Source organism: Ailuropoda melanoleuca, chromosome 5 (genome assembly GCF_002007445.2).
Source record: "Ailuropoda melanoleuca isolate Jingjing chromosome 5, ASM200744v2, whole genome shotgun sequence".
Taxonomy (NCBI): Eukaryota; Metazoa; Chordata; class Mammalia; order Carnivora; family Ursidae; genus Ailuropoda; species Ailuropoda melanoleuca.
In genome coordinates, this window is record NC_048222.1 from 56,503,222 (window position 1) to 56,525,459 (window position 22,238).

The 22,238-nt window shown below is 41.5% G+C and overlaps 1 protein-coding gene across 5 annotated transcripts in view; it reads right to left on the reverse strand.

The window, feature by feature from the left end:
- Window positions 1-22,238, reverse strand: part of GALK2 (galactokinase 2) — a 109,743-nt gene that overhangs the window by 20,870 nt on the left and 66,635 nt on the right. For all 5 annotated transcript variants that reach the window (XM_011222818.3, XM_002917543.4, XM_011222819.3 and 2 more), the window contains 3 exons: window positions 18,500-18,598; window positions 16,903-17,055; window positions 7,418-7,628 (listed from right to left, as the gene is read on the reverse strand). In XM_011222818.3, the coding sequence (XP_011221120.1) occupies window positions 7,418-7,628; window positions 16,903-17,055; window positions 18,500-18,598 (463 nt within the window). The remainder of the gene's footprint in view (window positions 1-7,417; window positions 7,629-16,902; window positions 17,056-18,499; window positions 18,599-22,238) is intronic.

Below are 22,238 nucleotides of genomic sequence, written 5' to 3' on the forward strand. Positions count from 1 at the left end.
CACATGACTTGCTTGAGCCAATGAAATGAGAGTAGTAGTGATGGTGTCGCTCGCTAGCGGATGCTAAAAGTCACTGAGTGATTAGCAATATTCCCCTCTTCTGGCCACAGGAATTATGGACAGATTGAGATAGACGCCCCCAAACCTGGGTGCCTGTATGTCTCAGATGAACAGCCTCCTCTGCTGCTTTGTGTTGAATATGCAGAGTGGGCATGTTTTTCAGGGGTCAAGCCACTGAGACTTAAGACTTGTTACTGAAGCATAATCAGCCTGAATACACCAAAGGAGGAGATAATCACTTTGACCAAAATAAACAGATTTAACTATAAGGAAAGCAGCTTCGTATACAAAGAAAATATTTACCTTCATGGAAACCTAAAACTGTGAAAATGAAAGCAAAAATAGCAAAAAAGTAAAAGAAGAGCGGCAAGATGCTGTCCTCTTAGGTAGATGAAGACTATAGAAGGTGTTCTCTGAATCCAAACCAGCAGAGGGGCAAAACGGGACACAGTGAGACATCAGCTGTCCTATCCACAGAACCCTCATTCTACTCAAAACAGAGGGTCTAGTAAATTCACAGCTGACCCTCTGATGATTTCACCTCTCAGAAAGTAGAGATACATCCATGATAAATTCAAGCAAAAGGAATACTGAGTAATGTCAAGTCATGTATCCTAGACTTAAGAAAAGCACATATTTAAAAGTTGAGAAATTGTCTTTTTCCTTTTCCCTCCTTCCTTTCCCTTCCCTTGAGGCAGCCAGGAATGGCATGGCCAACAAAACCAGAGTCAAAAAGGCATATGGGCTGAGGAAGTAGCCAGGAACTACAAGGTCGGGGCCAAGGAGGCTGGCAGGGCTGGGACCAAGGTGGTGGTCAGGGCTGAACAGCCCAGGGCACCAGCAATGCCAAGGCCAAGGAGGCAGCTGGGGTGAAGGAGGTAACTGGCAGCACCAGGAAACCAGGTAGTTACAGGAGAAACAAGCAAATTGAAAAATATATTAGGAAAGATGAAAGGCATTTTTTTTATGCTTCAATGGTCTAAGCAGGGACCCCAGGTGCCACTGCAGCTCATGTACCTTATCACTTCTCGGCCAGCTCACTTCACTGGCATGCAGTAGCAGCTCGCAGCTCGGTCCACGGCGCCCCCACCCCCACCCCGATCCCACTGACCTTTCTTTCAGCTTCTCTGACTCTTGGGCCAGGTACATTTTTAGCTTCCCCTGCAGGACACCGGAATCATCTAAGTTGCAGGCCCCGAGGTGGTGTGAGTTTGACTCCTGTTCCTGGCCGTCCTCATGGGCTCCTGCTTCTACTTGCTGACCCCCACTTCACATCAATCATCACTGCCTGATGTCTTTCCCATCGACTCAGGTTCCAGCACCGGATGCCATGATAGAGCCTTGTGTACTGTTTAAACAGCTCACGCAATTGCATGTGGTCAAATCTAAATAATAAATCCCTTTCTCTGATAAAAACCTAATACAGGGGCACCTGGGTGGCACAGCGGTTAAGCATCTGCCTTCAGCTCAGGGCGTGATCCTGGCGTTACAGGATCGAGCCCCACATCAGGCTCCTCCACTATGAGCCTGCTTCTTCCTCTCCCATTCCCCCTGCTTGTGTTCCCTCTCTCGCTGGCTGTCTCTATCTCTGTCAAATAAATAAATAAAATCTTTAAAAAAAAAACAAAAAACCTAATACGTCCCACATCAGTGGCGTAGAGGGAGGGCTTATGTAGAGAAAGGGCCTTGAGTCACTTCATGAGTTTGAATCCCAACTCTGCTCCTTTTAGCTGTTTGACCTTAGGCAAGTTACTTAATCGTTCTGTGCCTCAGTTTCCTCATCTGTAAAATAGAAAAATACTGGAGCCTACCTTATGGGATGTTCCTAGTGGCAAAATCATCTGAAGCCAGTCTTTATTATCCCTTATGATCCTCTAAACTAAATCTATGTAGCCTGTGCTCTCTTTCACTCACAGAGATTTCAAATGTTTTAAGGAAAGTCGATGTGTGAATTCAAAGACCACTGTCAAAAACATTGAGGTGCAAGACAGAATGCTCTGTTGGCTGCAGAACATTGGTATCACTCTTTCTTTATAGAATGAAAAAGGAATATTCAACATTATTAACAGTTATGTCATTGAACACAAGCCAAACTAGTATTGTAATGGAAAATGCATTTGCCTTTTTTAAACAGAATTTCAAACAAACAAAAACACCTACCAGAAAGTTCTTTGTTTCCCAGGAGCCGCCTAATTTGGGGAGTTTGACTGTCATATCTCAATAGTATGAACAGGTTAGGAGGGTCGGGACGACGGTGTAAAGGAACGGTGAATGAATCGGTATTTGACTGCGTGTGTCCGAAGGTGTTCAAGCCAGTTTACGGCCTGGAAAAGGACTATTTCATGCAGGTACTCTAAGCCTGAGGACAAGTATAGCAAATGTTTTAAAGGACTTGGAAAAGTGTAAGTGCTTGGAACACAGTAAGTACTCAATGTTAGATGTTGTTAATACCATTATTATATTAATAGGGGATGAACAGGTATTTTTTTAAAAGCTAGATATAACCACCCTTTACTTAGAGTTTGAGTGTGTTCTTGAATTGGCCTCCTACCCATTACTTCTCTATATGGATAGAAGAAAATTAATTTAACTCATTTATGCATTCAGGAGCATGTGCTAGTCATCATGGGAATACAGAGATGCACAAAACAGGGACCCTTTTGCAAGGATACAAATCCCGGGGGAAGATGGTGCCTCGTGGCTCATATTTAGTTGCTGTGACTCTTTCAGGGTTTATTTCTGGGAAATGCCACTATAGGAACTACTGTACAGGAGTTTCATCTGAGGATGGAAAAGCTGTTTCCAGCTTGCTTTCATAGCTGTAGGTCACCAGAGTCCATAGGTCTGCTGTTGTCAGGAAGGTGGATGTCCCCTTCCTCCTTCCCTACACCAGGGAGAGTCTCCCTGAAGCTAAGGGCTCTGTACATAGGATGACCTTCCTACAGAGAGGAAAACCCTCGTCCTCAACAAAGAGGATCCGAGTGTCTGACAGAGGTAAATGTTTAGTCTCACTGAACTAACTCTCTATCACATCCCCTCCTGCCAGCCCAAATCACATCAACTCGAGAAATCTGGGGAACTCAAGGGTTTGAAAGTACACAGTATGAAGAGATGGTCAAGTTCACAGATTCATCCTGGGCCTGTTTCAGTTCAAGATGGCCAAATGTATTTAAGACTACTGTAGGGGTCAACTCCTTCTCAAAATGTACCTTCAGAATTTGTTTCATTTTAGCTCTTTTAAAAGTCTCACACAAGGGGATGAAAATTCCAGAATTCTCCTGCTTTTGTGGCTCCACAGTGGCTCAGGAACCGTCATTAGCCTTGTGGGAATAAGGGGAGGTTCTGAGCTCTAGCCTACCTGTCAGTGGCATAGGCACCGGCCAGTATACAACACATATCACTGGTGTGATTCCAACACACGGATACTGGGTTGTGCCTACAGAAGTTGAGAGTTTCAAGATGCCATGTCTTTAAAATCATACCTAATAAGGTATGTTCACATTCATTTTTAGTTCCTTAAATATTTGAAAAGGAAACATAAACCAATGAATAGGGGGTATATAATATGCACACAGTTGAAAGAGGAAGAGGGAAACCCACAAACGAAGCATTATCCCCAAGTGATCGGAGATAAAAGTTTTATTTCTAGGAAAAGAAAACCCTTTACTCCTGGCATGATCCTGCCCTCTGTGGCCAGATAGCTGAGAAGTCAACAGGAACTGAGCAACAAAACAGAGAGAGGGAAGAGAAGTACAGAGGGAAAGGAAAAAGGACGAAATGAAAGCTAATTTTCCTCACACTTGACTTCCAAAACAACTTAAAGCATATCTTTTGTGCATAACAAAAATAGTTACTTGATTTATCCTTCTAATACTGTGTTTCATAAGAATTTATTATAAAAATGAAAACAACAAACAAAACTGAAGGATTCATTGTATTTGGCATTATTAGAAGTCCATCACCAGATTGTATGGATTTCTGCTCAACCAGTATCTGTAAACCCTAGAAAGGTCTATATTATCCTTTGGAGTTTCTTCTAGACTCTTCAGAGAAAACTTTTCTTCCAAAATTCTTACAAGAACAATTAAATGCATTGAGGTCATAGAATTTAGTGTCTGATATCTTATAAACTATTTTTAAATCAATTTCCTTAATATCTGAGAACACTTAATTAGAAAATGAAATTACTAACCAACTTTATATTTCTCCATCACATAAAAACAAACTACTTTTCTCAGGCCTAACTGAGATAATCCATGAGGACCGCACTTTTATCTACTAAGAAACTCCACAGCACTTCTCACAGTTCTTTTGTAACACAACAGTTCATGCACATTCTGGCTAAGTTGAGTTTGCTCCTTAAATTAAGCAAGCTACTGGATGCTACATGATTTTACACTTCTATGGCCAAAGCACCAGAATCGGAAAGAGCCAAAAGGAAACTCTTTAACCTCAAAGAAGCCTATCTTCATCACCTCTCTTTAGTTTCAAGAAAAAAAATCAGAGCCAAGCAAAATAAAAATCCAATATTATCTGAGCTGGTGCAGGTTTGCTAAGGCCAGCTTATTAATATGCTGAGAAAAAAAAAATCAATAGCAGGAAGAGAATTGGATTAAACCAGAAGACTAGGATTTGGGATCTGGCTTTCGTACTTACCACCTGTAAATCTTGACAAATCCTATAACTCTGTGACCTTACTTTCTTCACCTTTGAAATGAAGACAACCATGTGACCCAGAGTTGTTGTGAGATTCAAACTATATGATGCAAGTGAAGAGAAATATGTGAACCATAGGGCAAATAAGTTTTTTGTTGCCTTTTTTACTGTAGGCGTCTTCTCTAAGAGCAATCCATGTCAGCGCCCTATGGTTGCTCAAATGCCTGATTATTGCTCATGACTTAGGAAATCACAGGATCCAAACAAATCAGTCAGCAACTGGCCAGCACTTTGTCAGCATATGGTCCCGGGCAGTTACTGAGCTCAGCACGGCGACTCGTGTCCACCCCAGCACAGTGCCTCTGAGCAGAGGGGCCACCCCTGCGCCAGCTGTGTGCGCCCCCCTCTCCTGGTTCTGACCACAGCTTCATCTTTTCCTCTTGGCCTCTTGGTTCACACCTTAGGAGACAAACCCCCCAAACCAGTCTGGCCCCTGAACTTCTAGAAACCCATATTTCATATCACACCCTAGGACTCTTCCTACCTGTGGGCAAGGCCTGACAAATAATACTTAAATTACTCCTAGCCAGTTCCTAGTGATGGACTGTAACCATTCTAAACAACGTCTAAAGGATTTGAGGATTTTCTTTTGTGTGTTTAATTTTAATGGCCTCTGAGCTTTCCAAATCTAATTATTAGAAATTTGGAAAGAGAAAACAACAATTGTACATGAGCCTTTGGAAGTCTGGCTGGCTTAGCAAAGGCTGCAAACCACAGTTTGATTATAAACATTTCTCCCTACACTGTCACCTCACAGTCCACATCTCCCAGCTCACACTCATATCCAGGTAAAGAAAGCAATTTTGGTTGAAAGAGAACATTGGATTCCACATCCCTTTGAGAAACGCATGGATCTCCCTGATGGGAAAAATTAGTTCTAGTCAAAACTAAGCATGTTAAAGTGTATGCACCTGGAATAAGGGGTGGAGGCACCCTCTAGAGTCCCCTGCTGGTGGCATATGTCACCTCTGCGCCTACTCATACATTCTAAGTGCAGCACCACAATTAGTGAGAATCTCATCTTCTAAAGGGTTAAGAGAAACGTTTGCTTAAGGTCTTGGACCAACCAAAGCACAAACTCAGAAGGAACAAGGCAAAGATACAATAGGATCTTGATCCCCAAAGTGAAAGCTGAGTGCCAAGAGAATTCAGCTGGGAATTTGGCTGAAGTTAGATGGCTAGATTCAGAAAGTAAATCAAATGACATGAATCTAGGAGATCCTAGAAACCCACAAACTGATTTATGTTCATAGGTTTTGTTTTGTTTTATTTAACTTACTAATTCCAATAGCAAAAGAGGAAGAAATCCTTTAAGGATGGCAGAATTACAAAATGGATTCATTCATTCAACAAAGATATATTGAGTACAAACAAAACATAAGTAAATTATAGCATTGCAAGTGGGCTAGCAGGGTAGTTATTTTAGATGAAGGGGTAAGATTAAGCATGCATCATTTTTATAAAAACAATGAACTCATTATTCTTTGGGGGAAAAACCTTAAATATATATGTAAACAGCAATGCATGTACTATGATAAGAAAAGTATCTTTTGTGTTTTCCAGGGTTTTTTGGGAAATTAACTTGTTTTTTTTTAATGCTAAAAAAAAAAGAGAGGTTGGAAAGATGGGCAGATGCAGAGAAAAAGGAATGTGGATACAGAGAAAGAGAACAAGCTGTGGATTGAGAAAGATATGGAAAAGTTAAGAATGACACTGAAATTTTAAGAGAGATAGGTACCGCATTTCAGAAAAGAGGACAGGTCCCATCAGAAAAGGGCAGTGATGTTTAGGATGAAAAGTTCGGCGGCAAGACCAAGATGCAATCAGTAAGTGGAATGGTTCAGCCAAGACAACACTGTCCGAGTGGGCACGTATGGACTCAAAAGGGAGCCGGGAGCTGACAGGGTTAGGCCAAACTGAGGACAAAGTACACATCCCCGTTAATCAGCTTAGGCAATGCATTGAACTGAAACAGGGCCCTGAGGCTGGCCTTCACAAGCTCCCACCCCAACTCTCCCTCTGGAGACAACTGGATCTTAGGTAGATGTCCCTGCTCCCCAGTGTTGACTGCCCACACACAGATAGACAACCTTTACTTCTGAGAAGCCGCCTTTACCTCCAACCTTCACCTTCATCTCAGGGAGCTGATGTTAACCAGTGTGAAAACAACATCACTTGAAAGCAGCAGGCAAACAGAAAAAGCTTTCACGCTAACGTGGGCAATAAGTTTCAAGCTAAGCAATGAACTTTCTGGTGTTCCAGGGGGTGTCCGAGCAGTTACAAGCATGGCTCAAACCTAGACCTTTTTGTGTATATAGTATAATAATCAGAAAAATGCACAGAGGGAAAAAAAGAGAAACATCCTGAAATAGGAACTTCTCGAGGGCAGGAACCATGTTTCATCCACCTTTGCCTCGCCAGAATACTTGGCATATAACAGATCAGGAAATGTTTGTTGATGAATGAATCAATGAATTTAATGAAGCCCAGAATCTAGATAATTAAGTTTGCCAAAACATATACATTCTCCAAATACCCTCAAGTATGCTTCAAAATCAGTAAAATTCATGGGGAAACTGGAATCTTTCCAGCTGTGAGTAGGAGAACAACCCAAGTTCTTCCCGTTCTTCTGCAGACTCACCATCTTGAGTGTTTGGACTCAGAATTTGGGTTCGAAGCTCCTGCAGGCTAATTCCCAGACACCTGCAGACCTCCTCAGGGCTATAGGGTTCGGGGTGAAGGGCGTGCTCTGTGATCCACAGCATTTCTTGCAGACTGACCCCGAGTCTGGCCTGCACCTCTTCTAGCCGCAGTACTTTATCCCACTGCAAGCCTCTGTACTTAGCCAGGAGCTGCAATTCGAACCAAGATAATGGTTAGCTTCCATTGCAGAAATCGGTATGTACACTTTTAATTAGCCAAACTCAACTGTTTTCTTCTTTTCCATTCAACTTATCCACATTTCCCATCATTGCTTGAAAATGCACACTGGTTCAGATGTTTGGAATTAAAACATGCTTGTGTGACACTCACAGGCTAGTTAAACATTTTTCCTTAAAAAACCTAATATCCCGCTGATTTTGTGTGTGTGTGTGTGTGCCTGTCACCACTTTCCCTCAGGGCTATTGCTTTGAATGATTTTGTTCTTTTATCCCTATTCAGTTCATCCCTAATCCACCACTCTCTATAAAGTCTACAGAAAACTACTCAACTCTCATGTGATCTGGGTCCTGAGGTGGACACTGTATGCCTGATTTCATTAGGGCACTTCCTGTTTACCACATGCCTCTTTGAAAATGGCTAATGAATTTAAGTATCTGGGCAATTGGAGTAAAGTCCCAGATTTTAAATGAAAACCTCATTGGCGACCTTATGAAAAACCACTTCATTAGGTCGCTGGTAGAACTAGAGCTGTATGTTCTCCACCCTCAAGAAAAGAGTCTGGCTTCCAACTGCATCTTGAGGCATCCCTCAGTCTGACGGAGAGGGTTAAGGACAAACAAAACTTTTGTAACCAGGTCCACTCATGGCAACCTCAATCCGGAATACGTTTCCGTCATTTCCGTCATTCTCCCCAAACCACTGACTGAGCCCTTTAGAGCAGGTGACCATCAAAATGGTGAAGATATCTCTCATCCTGAGGTCTATAAAATTCAATCCCTGCGTGTGAGGCAGGTGCAGACAATACAAACAGCAAAAAGAAACAAGCAAAAGAAGGGAAAACTTGTCTCCCTCTTCAAGGAAATGTGCATCTGATTTACTCTTCTATTATGCTGATGATTTGATTTGCCTTTCTTTTAGACAGGAAGCAGGGTGTACCAAAAGACCGTTGAACTTTGGTTAGGGCCACTCACTTCTGAAGAATGTTAATAACAGAAGTTCTTATATTCATTAATCCTCTTCTTAAAACTCTGGCTCATACATTTGAAAGGAGTTAATGATTTTAAGGCAGAACAGGGAAAAAGAGAAAGAGTTGTATTTTTCTGTTCAATTATTTCACAGAACATGGTACCATTCTTAAAGCAAGGACTAAAGCTCAGATCTTTCTTCTGACTTTGTTTGCTTAGTGTTTGTGAACACTTAGTGTTCACAAGCAGTACTAGACTGATACCTCCACAGATCCACTCGTTCGTTTAATTCATTCACTCATTCATGGTCTCTATTCTAATGTAGTCCAAAAATAATTTGAGAAAACTTATGAAGACATACATAAAGCAATATATTTATTTTATACAGAAAAAGAGCTGCAGTTGATAATTTCCTAGAATGATACTTTCTTGAAACACAGATCCAAATCAAGCTGAAATAAGCAATGAAGCAGACAGAAGTAATTAATAACTGTATAGTGCTGTATGGTTTAAAATGTGCTTTTTATTTCTTTTAACCTTCACCAACCTTGTGAGATGGGTATTATTACTCTATTTAAGAGGTGAGAGTAGATGACTTGCCCAAGGTCTAGTAAGAAACAGAGCTGGAAATCGAACCCCGGTCCTCTAACTCTTTCTGTCTTCCTCAAGGTCCCAGTGTCAGTATGTTATGGCTAATACTTATACGGTGCTGCTCACACTAGTTCAAATTGCCATTTAAGTCCTACAAATGGATTTCTAAGCACAAACTAAGATTTGTGTTAGAAATGAACATTCTAGTGATTTAAAAACAAACATTTCGATGGAAAGAAGAAGGAAAAGAAAAAACATCAAAGAATGGCCCCCAAGTGATGACAGTGGGCTCTTCCTAAGGACCTTTTAGTCAACATCAGTCTTCAAGTTTCCATCCCCAGGCTCACTTGAACAAGTCACACTGCCTCAGGCATTTGATCCAAGAAACCGGGCCAATGATGTGTGAGGAGAAACTCTGGGAGGAATGCCTGCTGCCTACAAGGTTGTTTTTCAAAGGCAGCCTCCCTGTGTGCTTTCCTTCCACAGACAGAGGCACTAACATACAGAAGCTCACGTTCACTCCACCAATATCCCAGTTTGCTGTCAGGTCCACTTAGCCCCCAGCTGGAGGGTCCACATAAGCCATTTGGTCTGTATTTCAATGGAGGCTGAAATGTACCACATGCCGTCAATGACAGCTGCACGGCCAGGAGCCACTGAATAAGAGCGCACTGCACTGTGCAAGTAAAATAGGAAAGCTGCTTAAGCCCTTTGAAATCTGGCTCAGGAAACAGAAGGATGACTTGCAGATGAGGGAAGTGGGTGGGTAAGATCAGTGTCGCTCAAACACAGAACTTAATGAAGGAATTTGCCACTTGAGGCCTTGGTGATTGGCCTACTTCACTTTTGTGAAGCAGGGCTATGAGTCAGGGCGATGGGTCATTTCATCACAAGTTCCTCACTTGTAGCAGGATGGGGAAATAAGAGAAAGCAGTTCTTTGTCAACATTCACCACTTTCTTTTCACCACTGGAAATATTAAGTATTCATATCAGATACCACTTCTGGGAGGTCCCTGAACCTGCTCCACGCAGGCAACAAGTGTTTTGTCCACAGACGTGGAAAGAAGCAGATAAATAGTGCTAGGGTCCTGTCTCAGGTTGGTGTCTCTCAGAAGCAGGCTCTGAGGCAAGGATTTAGGGGCAAGGACAATTCCAAGTTGCTGGTAGAGGAGTGGAAAGTGAGACAGGAACAGAAGCCAATGCAAGGTACAGTGACATGGACAGGTGAGGCCGGGCCTGCTGGGCCCTCTGGAACCCGTGTGTAAAAACTTCTGATGTGTCCTGCCTATGGGCAAGAAAGCTGGATTACTGACCCACTAACTCTCATCCATCATCCGCTGAGGGCTTCTTCCAAGGATATTAGCTCCCTAGCACTTCCAGGTTGTCTCAGGTGTAAACTCAGAGCTTGGCTGCTGCCAGAAAAAGCCCTCAGCCTGGGAGAGTTGCTGGAGCTCCCAGGAAGAGGACATGCTAGGAGAGCACTCAGAAATGGACCCTAACTCAGGAGCCTGACTGTCAGAATCCACATCTCTTTGACTTCCCATTGCATTTAGCAGTATTAACAAAGCAATGGGAAAAGTACCAAGTCTTCTCTTCCCCTGGCCAGCAAAGGCTAAAATTTCTAATCCCTTCTCTGAGTTACCTCTAAAAACAACAATTCATTCAACAAGCTGTTTTCCACACAATAAAAGTGGCTATGTTGTTTTTGTTTCTGGTTATATAAGTCACACATGCTTATTTTTAAAATTTCAAAAAGCACAAACCAGCTCAAAGCACAAAAAAATACAAAGTAAAATAAATCATCTGTTATCACTCCAACTCCAAGATAACCACCAACCACTATTTTGATAACTATACTATTATATATTTATGCAAACTTTCTGCAAACCTACACACATATTGTTTGAGATAGATGTGATCAGACATAGTTGTTTTTATCGTGAAGACCTTACTTTTTGCTTATGTCCCCCATACCCCCTCCCAACTACATAGAGCTGTTCTCCAGTATTTCATAGCGGCTGGTCACTTCCATGTGCATGTTCTACTCATAACCATCACGAAAACACTACGATGTTGACCTTCCCTGATGTTAGTAATCCCTACTGTCTGCGCTCAGTGTGCAGGCTACAGGATAAATCTGAAGAAACCTGCACAACTGTGCAGAACGGATCGACTACAGTTCTCACTGCACCCTCAGCACATCCTGGCATCCCCAAGCATGGTGTCTGGATCTCATCCACGCCTAACTCCCAGAGGCACAATGGAAAGAGCAGGGGTGAAGACACACCTGAACTCGTGCACTTACTTAAAACAGATCACCACCTACCCCGGCCTGACACTCCCAGTGTGTAAAACAGCATACTTAAACCTAATGGCTACTTCACAAGCTCCTGTGAAGATTCAGTAAGATAACAATAAAAATATCTAGCACCTTGCCTGGCCCAGAAGAGGCACTTTTGTGAAGGGCAAGTTTCCTTCCCACCCCATATTCCCCTGCCTCTCTAGCTAGTTCTCACCCACCTGACCCCTTTTGCCGTGCTTTCAAACATATACAAATGTCTGCTATCTTAGAGTCCTTAATGCTAAAGCTACTGGCCTTCATCTCTCCCACCTTTCACTAACTACCAGTGGCCCATAGTCTAGACCTTCGGTAGCCACTCTCACTATTGAATGTGACCACCCAGAGGTCTTTCCTTACCTCTCAAACCACTTCTGAAGCCACTGGAGTTTTCTCAGTCCTTTTAGCCCTTAACAAGGCAGTGGCTTCTGGTACTCTTCAGTACCTACCTTCTTCCAATTCCCTGTTTTTTTGCTTCTGTAGTCTTGAATTTTCCTGGTTTCTCTCTCACCTCTCTGGTCCTTCCACCATTTCCTTCCATGACTCATTTTTCCTCTTTCATTACCTACTTCCTAATTAAAGTCACCTTCCAAGTTTAACCCCTGGCCTTCTGGTCTTTTCCTGACACATTCTTTCCCTCAGCAAACTGAACTTTAGCTCTTGGTTTTGACTATTGCCTCCAAATGGATACATCTGAAGGCTGTCCCCCAAGCGCAGAGATACATGTGAGGGCCAGGGGGACAGCCTTCAGATGTATTCCTAACCGCGGAGGAGAAAACTCCGTGGGGAAACGTCACCACCTCTCACTTTCCAGTCACCTTCCATCCAACCTTCTCTAAACCTACCAGTGGCAGCACTATGCTTTCGACCCCATCATTTCAGCCTGAAACTACAGCTTACCAACTCAACATTTTTCCTTCATTGATGCATGCATGCATGCAATGAGTGTTTGCTGAGTGCCCACCACTCTCCAGGCCCTGGGCATACAACAGTGGATAAGCACACGTGGCTCCTGACCACAGTGAGCTCACAGCCTACCCGAGGAGACAGGTGTTCCATAAGAATTACAAGTAAAGAACTTAATCTAATTGTGGTAAACTGCTATAAGGGAAAAATAAGGAGGTGGTAAGATTACATAAAAGGACATTTAACATAACTGGAGTGGGGAGGGTAGTCAGGGAAAGCTTCATGGCGAAAGGAGGACAGATACCCAATCATGGAGAGCTTTATACCAGCCCTTTACTAGGTTCAGTCATAGCTTCTCTCGTATCCCTCCCTTTTTATCCCATCCTCACTTCCCTTCCACCAAGGCAAAAATTCCGGCTGCCAGGTTAATACGTCTAATACCTTGTTAACAACATCAGCAGCTGCCCACTGCTTCCGGAACCGAGCCTGGTGGATCCTTAGTGCAGCACTGGAGGCCCTGCCACAACCTGGTTCCACTAAACACATGGACACTATCCCCCACATGCACGTTCTCTACACTGCAGCTCGGACCCACCATTCTGGGAATACTCCACCCTGGAGTCTTGGCAAAGAGTGCTCTACTGAATCAACAGTGCTAAGCGAAACTGGCCACATTCTTTGGTTTTCCTCCACTTAAACTCAATGGAACTGCCAAAGCCTTGACATTATCCCCACTTCTCACATTCTATCACTAGACAGAGAATAAGTTCCATATTGACCATTAAGTGGCAGGAGCTAAAAAAACTAGGTGAGTGACGGCCCCTGACTAGAGAGGCTCTGTGAAGAATCACATTATAAAATTTCCTTGAAGTGCCAAAGGACCACATGAAACTCTCTCCTTCATTGCTTCACTTGTTGCCACAAGGAGCTCAGGGTATGCAAAAGCAATGGAATAATTTCTCTTCCCTTTTGACTTCCCATAATACTCATTATCAGCATCACACATTTTATCCCCCAATAGAATTAAGGGATACTCTCTTTCAAAGACATAAAACATTTCTGGAAAAGTTTAAGCCACTGAATGTGTGTAAAGTATGAAAAATTTGTGCTCATTAAAGATTTCTGGCCACTTTGTTAATTTAAGAACATAAAAATGTGCTTCACTTAAAAGTATCACTTACGTAAGTAACAATTATAAATCTCTACTGAGTTTGCTTTGAAATGTTCTTAATTTTAGATCAAATGGCTCTATAAGGCTATGACTTTCAGTGAATCTGTATCAATTAGTTTTTGGAAACTACTAGAAAGAGAGGAGGAGGGAGAAGGAAGGACAGAAAGGAGACTTGAGGATATAGGTGAAACTATCAACATTAAAGTAAAACAAAGAAAAACCATATTCGTTGGTTCAGTGTACTTCCCTGTGTTAAGTAGATACAAAAGGTACTCCTTTTCGTAGGAGGAGCTTGGAGAGCTAGGAGGAGTGGGAAAATAAGTGTCATTCGTTACAGTTTTGCTGTGTAGACCTCCATCTGGTCACTGAACTCCCCTGATTAGTCATGTCTGCCCTGACACTTCATTTTTACTGTATGAAAACAAAAAGTTTGTCCAGATTAAGACAATGTTCCTTACCTTTTTACATGGGAGGTTTATTTCCCAATTTAATGAGACCATTTCCAAACAAATATTATATTCATTCACATATAAATAAAAGAATGGAACCATATTGGAAGGAAAATATGCTTAGCAGAATTCCAAACTATGTTCTTAGGCAAAAGTGTATTCTTTTTTTTTTTTTTAATCTTTCATTCTCTTTCCTTCTTTCCTTCTTTCTTTCGTTTTCCACACCCAGCATGGAGCCCTATGTCGGGCTTGAATTCACGACCCTGAGATCAAGATCTGAGCTGAGACCAAGAGTCAGACGCTTCACTGATTAAGACACCCAGGTGCCCCCCTAGGCAAAAGTGTAGTCTTAACATCAAGATCATATTAGCAGTTTTATCTTTATTTATTATACAGAACCTTGGATTCTAGTGGTTTGCAGCAACATGATTTAAAAAACATTTTCCATCTTGATCAAGTCTTTCACTTTACTTTCTTCCCTATTTTAAAAGACAGACAAATTCAGAGCATGCACCAACTGGGAGGAGTGTGCAGCAAAAAGCAAACTTCAGATGCCAATTCCACTGACCAGAGTACCTCTAAGACTCGTATGGAGCTGTCTGCTCCTGTTCTTGGGAGGTTCTGCAGTGGATTAGGGTTTCCAGATACTACTGCTCCCAAAAGAGATGCCTTTTTTCCAGTTAACTCTCAGACCATTTCCCCATCCTGATAATTTTCTCTAGAGATTCAGCACCACCACTGCATTCCTCTCTCCTTGCATTGCAGGAAGACAGTAGTCACAGGGTGAACCCATTTCCCATCTCCTACTTGTTTGAGCCCACCCATAGATCTCGTAGAGGCTATCTCATTTCGTGATAAGACTCTGAAAACAATGTTGTGTATGCTTGAAGTCTCCTCAGGAAGGCAACACTTACTCATCAATCTCAAAAGTAAAGTCAGCACGAATAAGCCCTCAAACAAATAAGACACTAATTTCTTCCATCTCCTGAAAGAGGAAGGTTGTCCTAAAGGAAAAAACAGTTCACTGAAGCCTTGATGTTGAAAAAAGTTTACTGCACTACTTCTTATATATGCACTGATCAGACACTGCCAAGAGCTTAATATTAAAACATTTCTTTTACATAATTTTTAGAAATTATTTGAATGAGTAAATTCCAATTTTAAACACTTAAACCATGATTTTTAAAAAATGTTAATGCCAAAATTTCCGGAAAAAAAAAACTTTCATTTTTCTGGCTCATCATATCTCTACTCTCCCTAACTTCACAACTTCAGGGGGTGGGAGTAGGGTGAAGTGGCAAGTCAGTCACAACGGATGACACCACACATTACATATGTCCAGAGAATTTAGTCCAATATACACTTTTACGATATTGTGAAAGTGATCAAAATAAATATAACAGGGCAGGCAACACAGGGAATAGTCATTCATTTATTCAACAAATGTTTATCCTGTGCCTATTTCGGCCTAAGCACTATGCCAGGCATTAGAGTCATGAAAGTTAGCAAGATGGACACAGATAAAACTGGCTCTCAGATAAAACTGGATCAAAAGGAGGAAACAGACATTAAACAATTGTGATAAATTCTGTAAATGAGAAGTGCAAGAGCTGTGAAATATGAAGGGAGACTTACCTTAGTCTGGAAGTAAGGAGGTCAATGAAGGCTTCCTGGGGGACATTTAGGCTGAGACTTCAAAGAAGGCTAGGGGAAGAGCATTCTGGGCATGTGCAAAGTCCCTGGGGTGGGAATGAGCATTACGGCTGGAGTGCAATGGGAGTGGGGGATGCTAAGACAGGAAGAGTATGAGCTGCACAAGCATCAGATCTTGCAAGGCTCTCTAGGCAGTGATAAGGACTTTTACTTTATTCCAATGCAATCAAAAAGTTTTGGAAGGTGTAAAGCAAAGGAATTATCTGATCAGATTCAAATTTCTAAAGCACCATTCTAGCTAAGACAAAGCACAGTGTAGCTCCTAAGCCAGAGCCCCCTGGCTCCCTGCCTTAGTTCTCTCTAACTCTCTGGTCATACCATGTACCCTTCTGGATCCTCCACAACATTTCATTTCTGTGTCACTTTTGGAACACCTGCTTACATACCACCTGATCACATACTACCATTTCCTATTTCACATCCTCTAATTTTAACTCTCCCCTCTACTCTCTCTATTCTTATATCTTACATCCTTTTGTATATCTTCATGCTCCTAGTCATACAACAGATATTCAATGAATAGTTCCTAAGTAGATTTAAGGTTTGACTGGCAAGGGTCTTCTAAACTGTGGAACACAGAGCTGTCAAGACTCCCTTCTGGTTTCTGTTTCCTTTGCACACATGTAAAAGTCTTTTGGGCACAAGGGCATTACATCAAGCCTGCATTTTTAGAGTGACCAGTGATGGCCCACTACAAAAATGGTGCATCTGAGAGGACAAGCTGTTGAGGCTACCATCACATTTGTCAAAGAAACAGGATCAGTTATGGTCACTTCCCATCAATCACCTCCAACTATCTTTCTCTACCCTTACCTAACCCATGGCCTATGCTTCACAGATATAAACTATCCGCTTCTCCCCAGTGCCATCCTAGAAGACTCAACTGTGAAGTTCATATAACTTCCAAATACCTTGAGGTTGCAGGGCACACCTATAGGTTTATTTATCTCCTGAGTTTGGAATCAAATTGCTCTCTATCCAAAGGCCTTCGTTTAGAATATTGCTGCAGTCAGAATGGTGCCCTAAGCTTTAGGGAAAAAGACTAAGTAGCAGAGAAAAAGGACAAGAGAAAGCCTACTCCAAGTTTCACTAGTTTGCCAAGTTCATACCTTTGCAGCCAGCCGACACTCCATCACCCTGATATTGAAATGAGAAGTTGCTGCCTTATTCATTTCCACACAACTGTTGGCAATCACAAATACTGCTTCACTTGGGAGTTTCACATCAGTTGCCCTCAGAGGACTAAATTCTATCAACTTGGCCTGTTGGAAGAAAAATGACAGATGAGATATAATGTATTAGAATTCAGAAAATGTTTAATCATTTATCTATTTATTTACCTTAGCAAAAACTCTTCATAAAAATTCACTCATTCAATTCAAATATTATTTATGGACTTCCAGGCACTGTACTAGGCACTGGAGGTACAACAGTGAACAAAACAGACACTATCCCTGCCCTCATAGAGCTTACTATCTAGCAGTAAAGACAATCAAGTGGATAAATACATTTCTAGGTTGTGTTACAATGGTAACAAAGTACAGGGTATTTTATAGACACATAGTTGAAACATCTGATCACCTCGTGCAGGCTCCTTTGAAGAAAGGGAAATCTACACTGAGTTTTAAAGAATGAGCAAGAGTAGTGTAGACAGAGGATTTCTTGACCCAAATAGGATATCAAAAAGAGGGAAGAGCATACACAAGTTCAGAGGGGGGAAAAAAATGAGGTGTTAATAAAGCTTTGGGTATTGAAATTTGTACGGAGCTCAGAGTTTGAGGGTTGAGGGTTGGTGAGAGGGTAGAATGCAGAGGTAAAGCAGGAGCCAGATCATGAAGTGCTTTGCAAGCTCAAAGAATTTGGACTTTGTTCAGACTCTATAGCTAACTTACATTAACACGGGCACTCTTGCCACCATGTCTGCTTGTCAGGTCTCATCCAAAACACCCAGAGTATTTTCTTAACATTAAACCACATTTCCTCATGGTTGATGTCTTTGGCTTAGAGGAATTAACAATAAAGATTCTTAATAAGAATCTATCCAGGTGTTCTTAGAAAATAGCCAAGCTTGTAGGAATCTGATGAAAAACTAAGAAAAGATTTTAGAGAAATGTCTGCTTCTATTTTGGAAATGGGCAGTTTATGGGCAACAACCAAAACCTCTACTCTGCCTAAGTGAGTTGATAGCCAAGGGGAAGTGGTATCCAGCTAAAGAATTCATCCCTGGCTTACTGTCAACATTCTTTTGCCCACCACTGAAGCCCCAAAAATGTTGACAGAGAAAAATGATACCAAAGAGTAAATTATAAAAAGAGGGATTGTGAATATATGTGGTAAGAGAAGTTACCATTTGGGTTTAAAACCAACAAGAGATTATGAAAATGCCATGAGATGAAGTGATTTGGGACAAGACCAGGAAAGGTGGTCCCAGTAACTAGGGAGCTGAGAAATCTCATCTTGACAATGAAGAGAAATAGAAGGGGCAAAAAACTAGGCGCAAGAGAAAAAGAGATCTGAGGTAGGACTCTGGAAGCCTAAGGAAGAGGTGATCAACATGAAACAGGAAGGGTGAACTGGCAGCAGCCTTGAATTATAAAGCAGATGATAAATACCATTTACAATAGAACCTAATAGAATTGACTGCCCAGAACCTCTCCAAATGAACTTTCCCTACTTGATATTTCCAAATAGCTCAGTGTCACGTACAGTTCCTTCTTCTGCAAGAAATGATATGGACTGGTCCATCCCTCCTCCTTCAGTGCCAATATAGCGCTCGCTCTTGGCACAGATTTCCGCAAGTTCCACCTGAAAAAGTAAAAATTGATTTGCACTGTGAGTACAGTCATCATTTACTTCTCATTCATTTCTTACTCCAGGTGTGATAGATAGGTTTGAATTCCAGTGCCAACTCTGATCAATTGACAAAAGTTGCCTGAAGCACTGTGTTAACGAGGACTCTAAGACTACCATTAAGCTCAGTAGGAAAACAAACCATGATGAATTAATGTTTGCAGTGGGATGGAATGAAGTACTGGCTGTGCGCGCCACACAGTTGCTCTCCATAAACGACTCCACAGGGCAAGCAGTGTCTTCTATCTTTCTATTTGCTCCATCCCTCTCTAGACTACTATCCCCAAAAATCTCATATGGGTATTCACTCATTTCTTCCTTCCTTGGTCTTCCTTTGTTTCCCCACAGCCAAAGTGGGGGTCATCCCACTTTACCCACCAGTCCAAAAGTAATGCTGTCTGTGTGGCATTTCCATTAAATGTGAGAATCATCATGAAATTCTTGTCATTTCACATCCCTTTCATCAAGAAAGATCATGAACTAGCATCAGCTCCCCAGACGCATCTTCCTCCAACCATGATGAAGAGGCCCAACACACAAACACAGTTCTAATCCAAACTGAATATGTCAAAATATGTGTTTAAGAATCTTTAATGGCTTCCTACTGATTAATGAAATAAATTTAAGCTCCTCAATCTGGCATTTCAAAGCCTTCTAATCTGCATATGAAATCATATTATCTACCACCCTTTTCCAATTAGATTTGTCTCCTTGACCATCTCACACATTTGTGCAAGCTGGTATTTCCCTGTCGTCTTTCATACTAATCCTATAGCCAGTCAATACCCCGCTTACCAATTACCTACTATGGACAAGTCACTGGGCTGACCGCTCAAATCTTTTTCCATCATAAAGTCTTCCTCAAATATTGTTCCTACTATGGCACCCCCTTTCTCTGAACTTCTACAACACTTACAGTTAATATCATCCATTTACTCACTCTACTATTCATCCATCCATTCATTCATTTTTTCTTTCTTCTAAGACTTGATTCAGGCCCTTATTATTTCTTACCTGTTTTTGCTGGAAGATCCTCCTAGAGTGATCATTCTGAAACACTGATAATCATCTCTGGCCTGCTTGGTTGCCAACGCCTTGATGCTCATACTTCTCAACATGTCTTTAGTCCATAAAGACACAATTTCTTTAATGACATCTCTCACTCACTTCTCCAGCCTGCTTTCCTACCACTAACCCCAGAAACCCTAAGTTTGGACCATCAGGAATACTGAACAAATACTGTTCTTTATCACCCTTAAGCTCTTTCCAAGTGTGATTTTTGGACCTCCTCACTCAATACTCCTCTCTCCGGCATCCCCCACTAGTCTTCAGGATCAACTCAAGCATTGCCTCTCCTGGAGCCCACACCGCCAGTAAATGCACACACACCACATAACACCTCCTCTGCCTCCTTGTATATTAATTATTCTATTTTCACTTATCAAATCATGCTTTAATTGTGGTTACTGGTCTTTTTACCCACCAGTCTATGACAGCCCACTTGACTAATGTGACTGAGTCACATAGTGTTTATTACCGTCCTTTAATTGTGTCAGGTTTCAATCACATCTGTTTTCCCTGGAAAACTGTCAGTCTCATAAGAGACAGACAAATTCTGGTGTTTCTATGATGTCCCCAACTTCACACAATGCTGAGCAACATAGTAAACAATAAATACCTGCTGCTTTCACTTTCTGAAATAGCTGCCCCAATACCATCTGAGAGATTCTGTGTCATAGTCCTTGTTGGTCATATGGATTCACTAACATTAACTTCGCCTTGTGACACGAGGTAAACTTTGGACTTTGATGTAATGGGCGTTGCGCATGGCCTTGCTAAACACACAGCCAGTGACTTGCCCATAATAGGCACATTAAAAAAGAAAGTAACAAAAAGGTCAAAACACCTGGATTTTAAAGTGTAAAGAAACAATATACCCAGGTGAAGATGTCCACATAGCATTTGGTTAAGAATGATGAGACCTGAGTCCCTCTGTCACCCTCAGCCAGTGTGAAAAGTCACCTCCCCAACAACATCAATAACAGAACAGCCATATTTACATGCTAAGTACCTGCTATGATCTCTTCTGTGAGCAGTAACTCCTCTGGTTATCCTCCTTACACAGATAGGAAAATGGGACTTGGAGACATATAACAGAATATGGAAAAGCCCTTTGAACCTCATCTGCCTGACTCCATAGCCTATACTCTTTTCACACTGGCATTCATTAGTCCTCTCCTGGCCCTACCCCTCTGGAGACAATAGAACCTATTTTTTCACTATCTCAAAGGGATGTGAAATGACAAATGAGATCACCAAAAGTTAAGTATCCTCCCTTTTAAGAGGAAAGAAACTAAAGCACTGAGAAATATATGCTTATTGATTATTTTTAAAAATGTCTTCCAGGGGCACCTGGTTGGCTCAGATGGTTAAGCATCTGCCTTCAGCTCAGGTCAATCCCAAGGTCCTGGGATCGAGCCCCGCATTGGGCTCCATGCCCAGTGGGGAGCCTGCTTCTCCTCTGCCTCTGCCATTCCCTCTGCTTGTATTCTCTGGCTCTCTCTATCTCTCTGCCAAATAAATAAATAAAATCTTTAAAAAAATAAAAATTAAAATAAATAAAAATGTCTTCCACGTGGCAATAATAGGATAGTATTACTTTAAACAGGATGCTAATTTTTCCAGACTATCTATCTGGACAGAACTCAGAGGGACCCCGGAAGCCCCCAGCAGCTCTGTGTCAAGGAGAGTCCACCTGCAGGGAAGTGGACATCCCTACGCTTTGCTGAATTTTGACAGATGGATCCCATGACTGGACAGACAATACCCAAGAGTTCTAAATATGAGGAAACAAAAGAAAATGAAGATAAGGAAGCCAAAAAAATGAAAGAAAGGATGATTCATTTTAAAGTCCCCCCAAAGCTCATAAGGAAATCAGTAGTAAACATGGAGGAAAAAAAACCAGTACCTCCAAACCTTGGTTAAAGCCCCAAAGCTCGCCAACTAGCTGTTGTAGATTTCTTAATTTTTCCAAGTTCCCATTTCTTCAAATACTATTAATAATAATAATAATAATAGTTTTAGCAGTTAAGATTTATTGAGCACTTACTATATGCCAGGCACTGTTCTAACTACTTTGTATGAGTTATTTACTTCCTATAATGACCCTATAAGATAGGTAGTATATACTCATTTTACAGATGAGGAAACTGAGTGGGTTAATTAGCTGAGACTAAGATAGCAATTACAAAAGGTGAAATTCAAACAAATCGCCTAACTCCAGAGCCTATACTCTTAATCAGCACACTATACAACTTCCCATCTATAATACAGAGAAAAAGACCCACCTCCCTAGCTACAGGATTACTGTGCTAATCCAATGAATTAAATAAAAATACTTCATAAGCTCTAAATTTTATTTAAGCTAATAAATTTTATTATTTGTACATAATGAATAAAGAACCATTTGATTTACACAAGTAGCTAAGTCCCAAGCCAAAAGTAAAGACAGGTATAATTATTCTGGAAAATAGAACCATTTTTTAAAGTGTTTAGGAAAAGACAGAATGTAAAAGATTCCACATGCCCCCAGGAG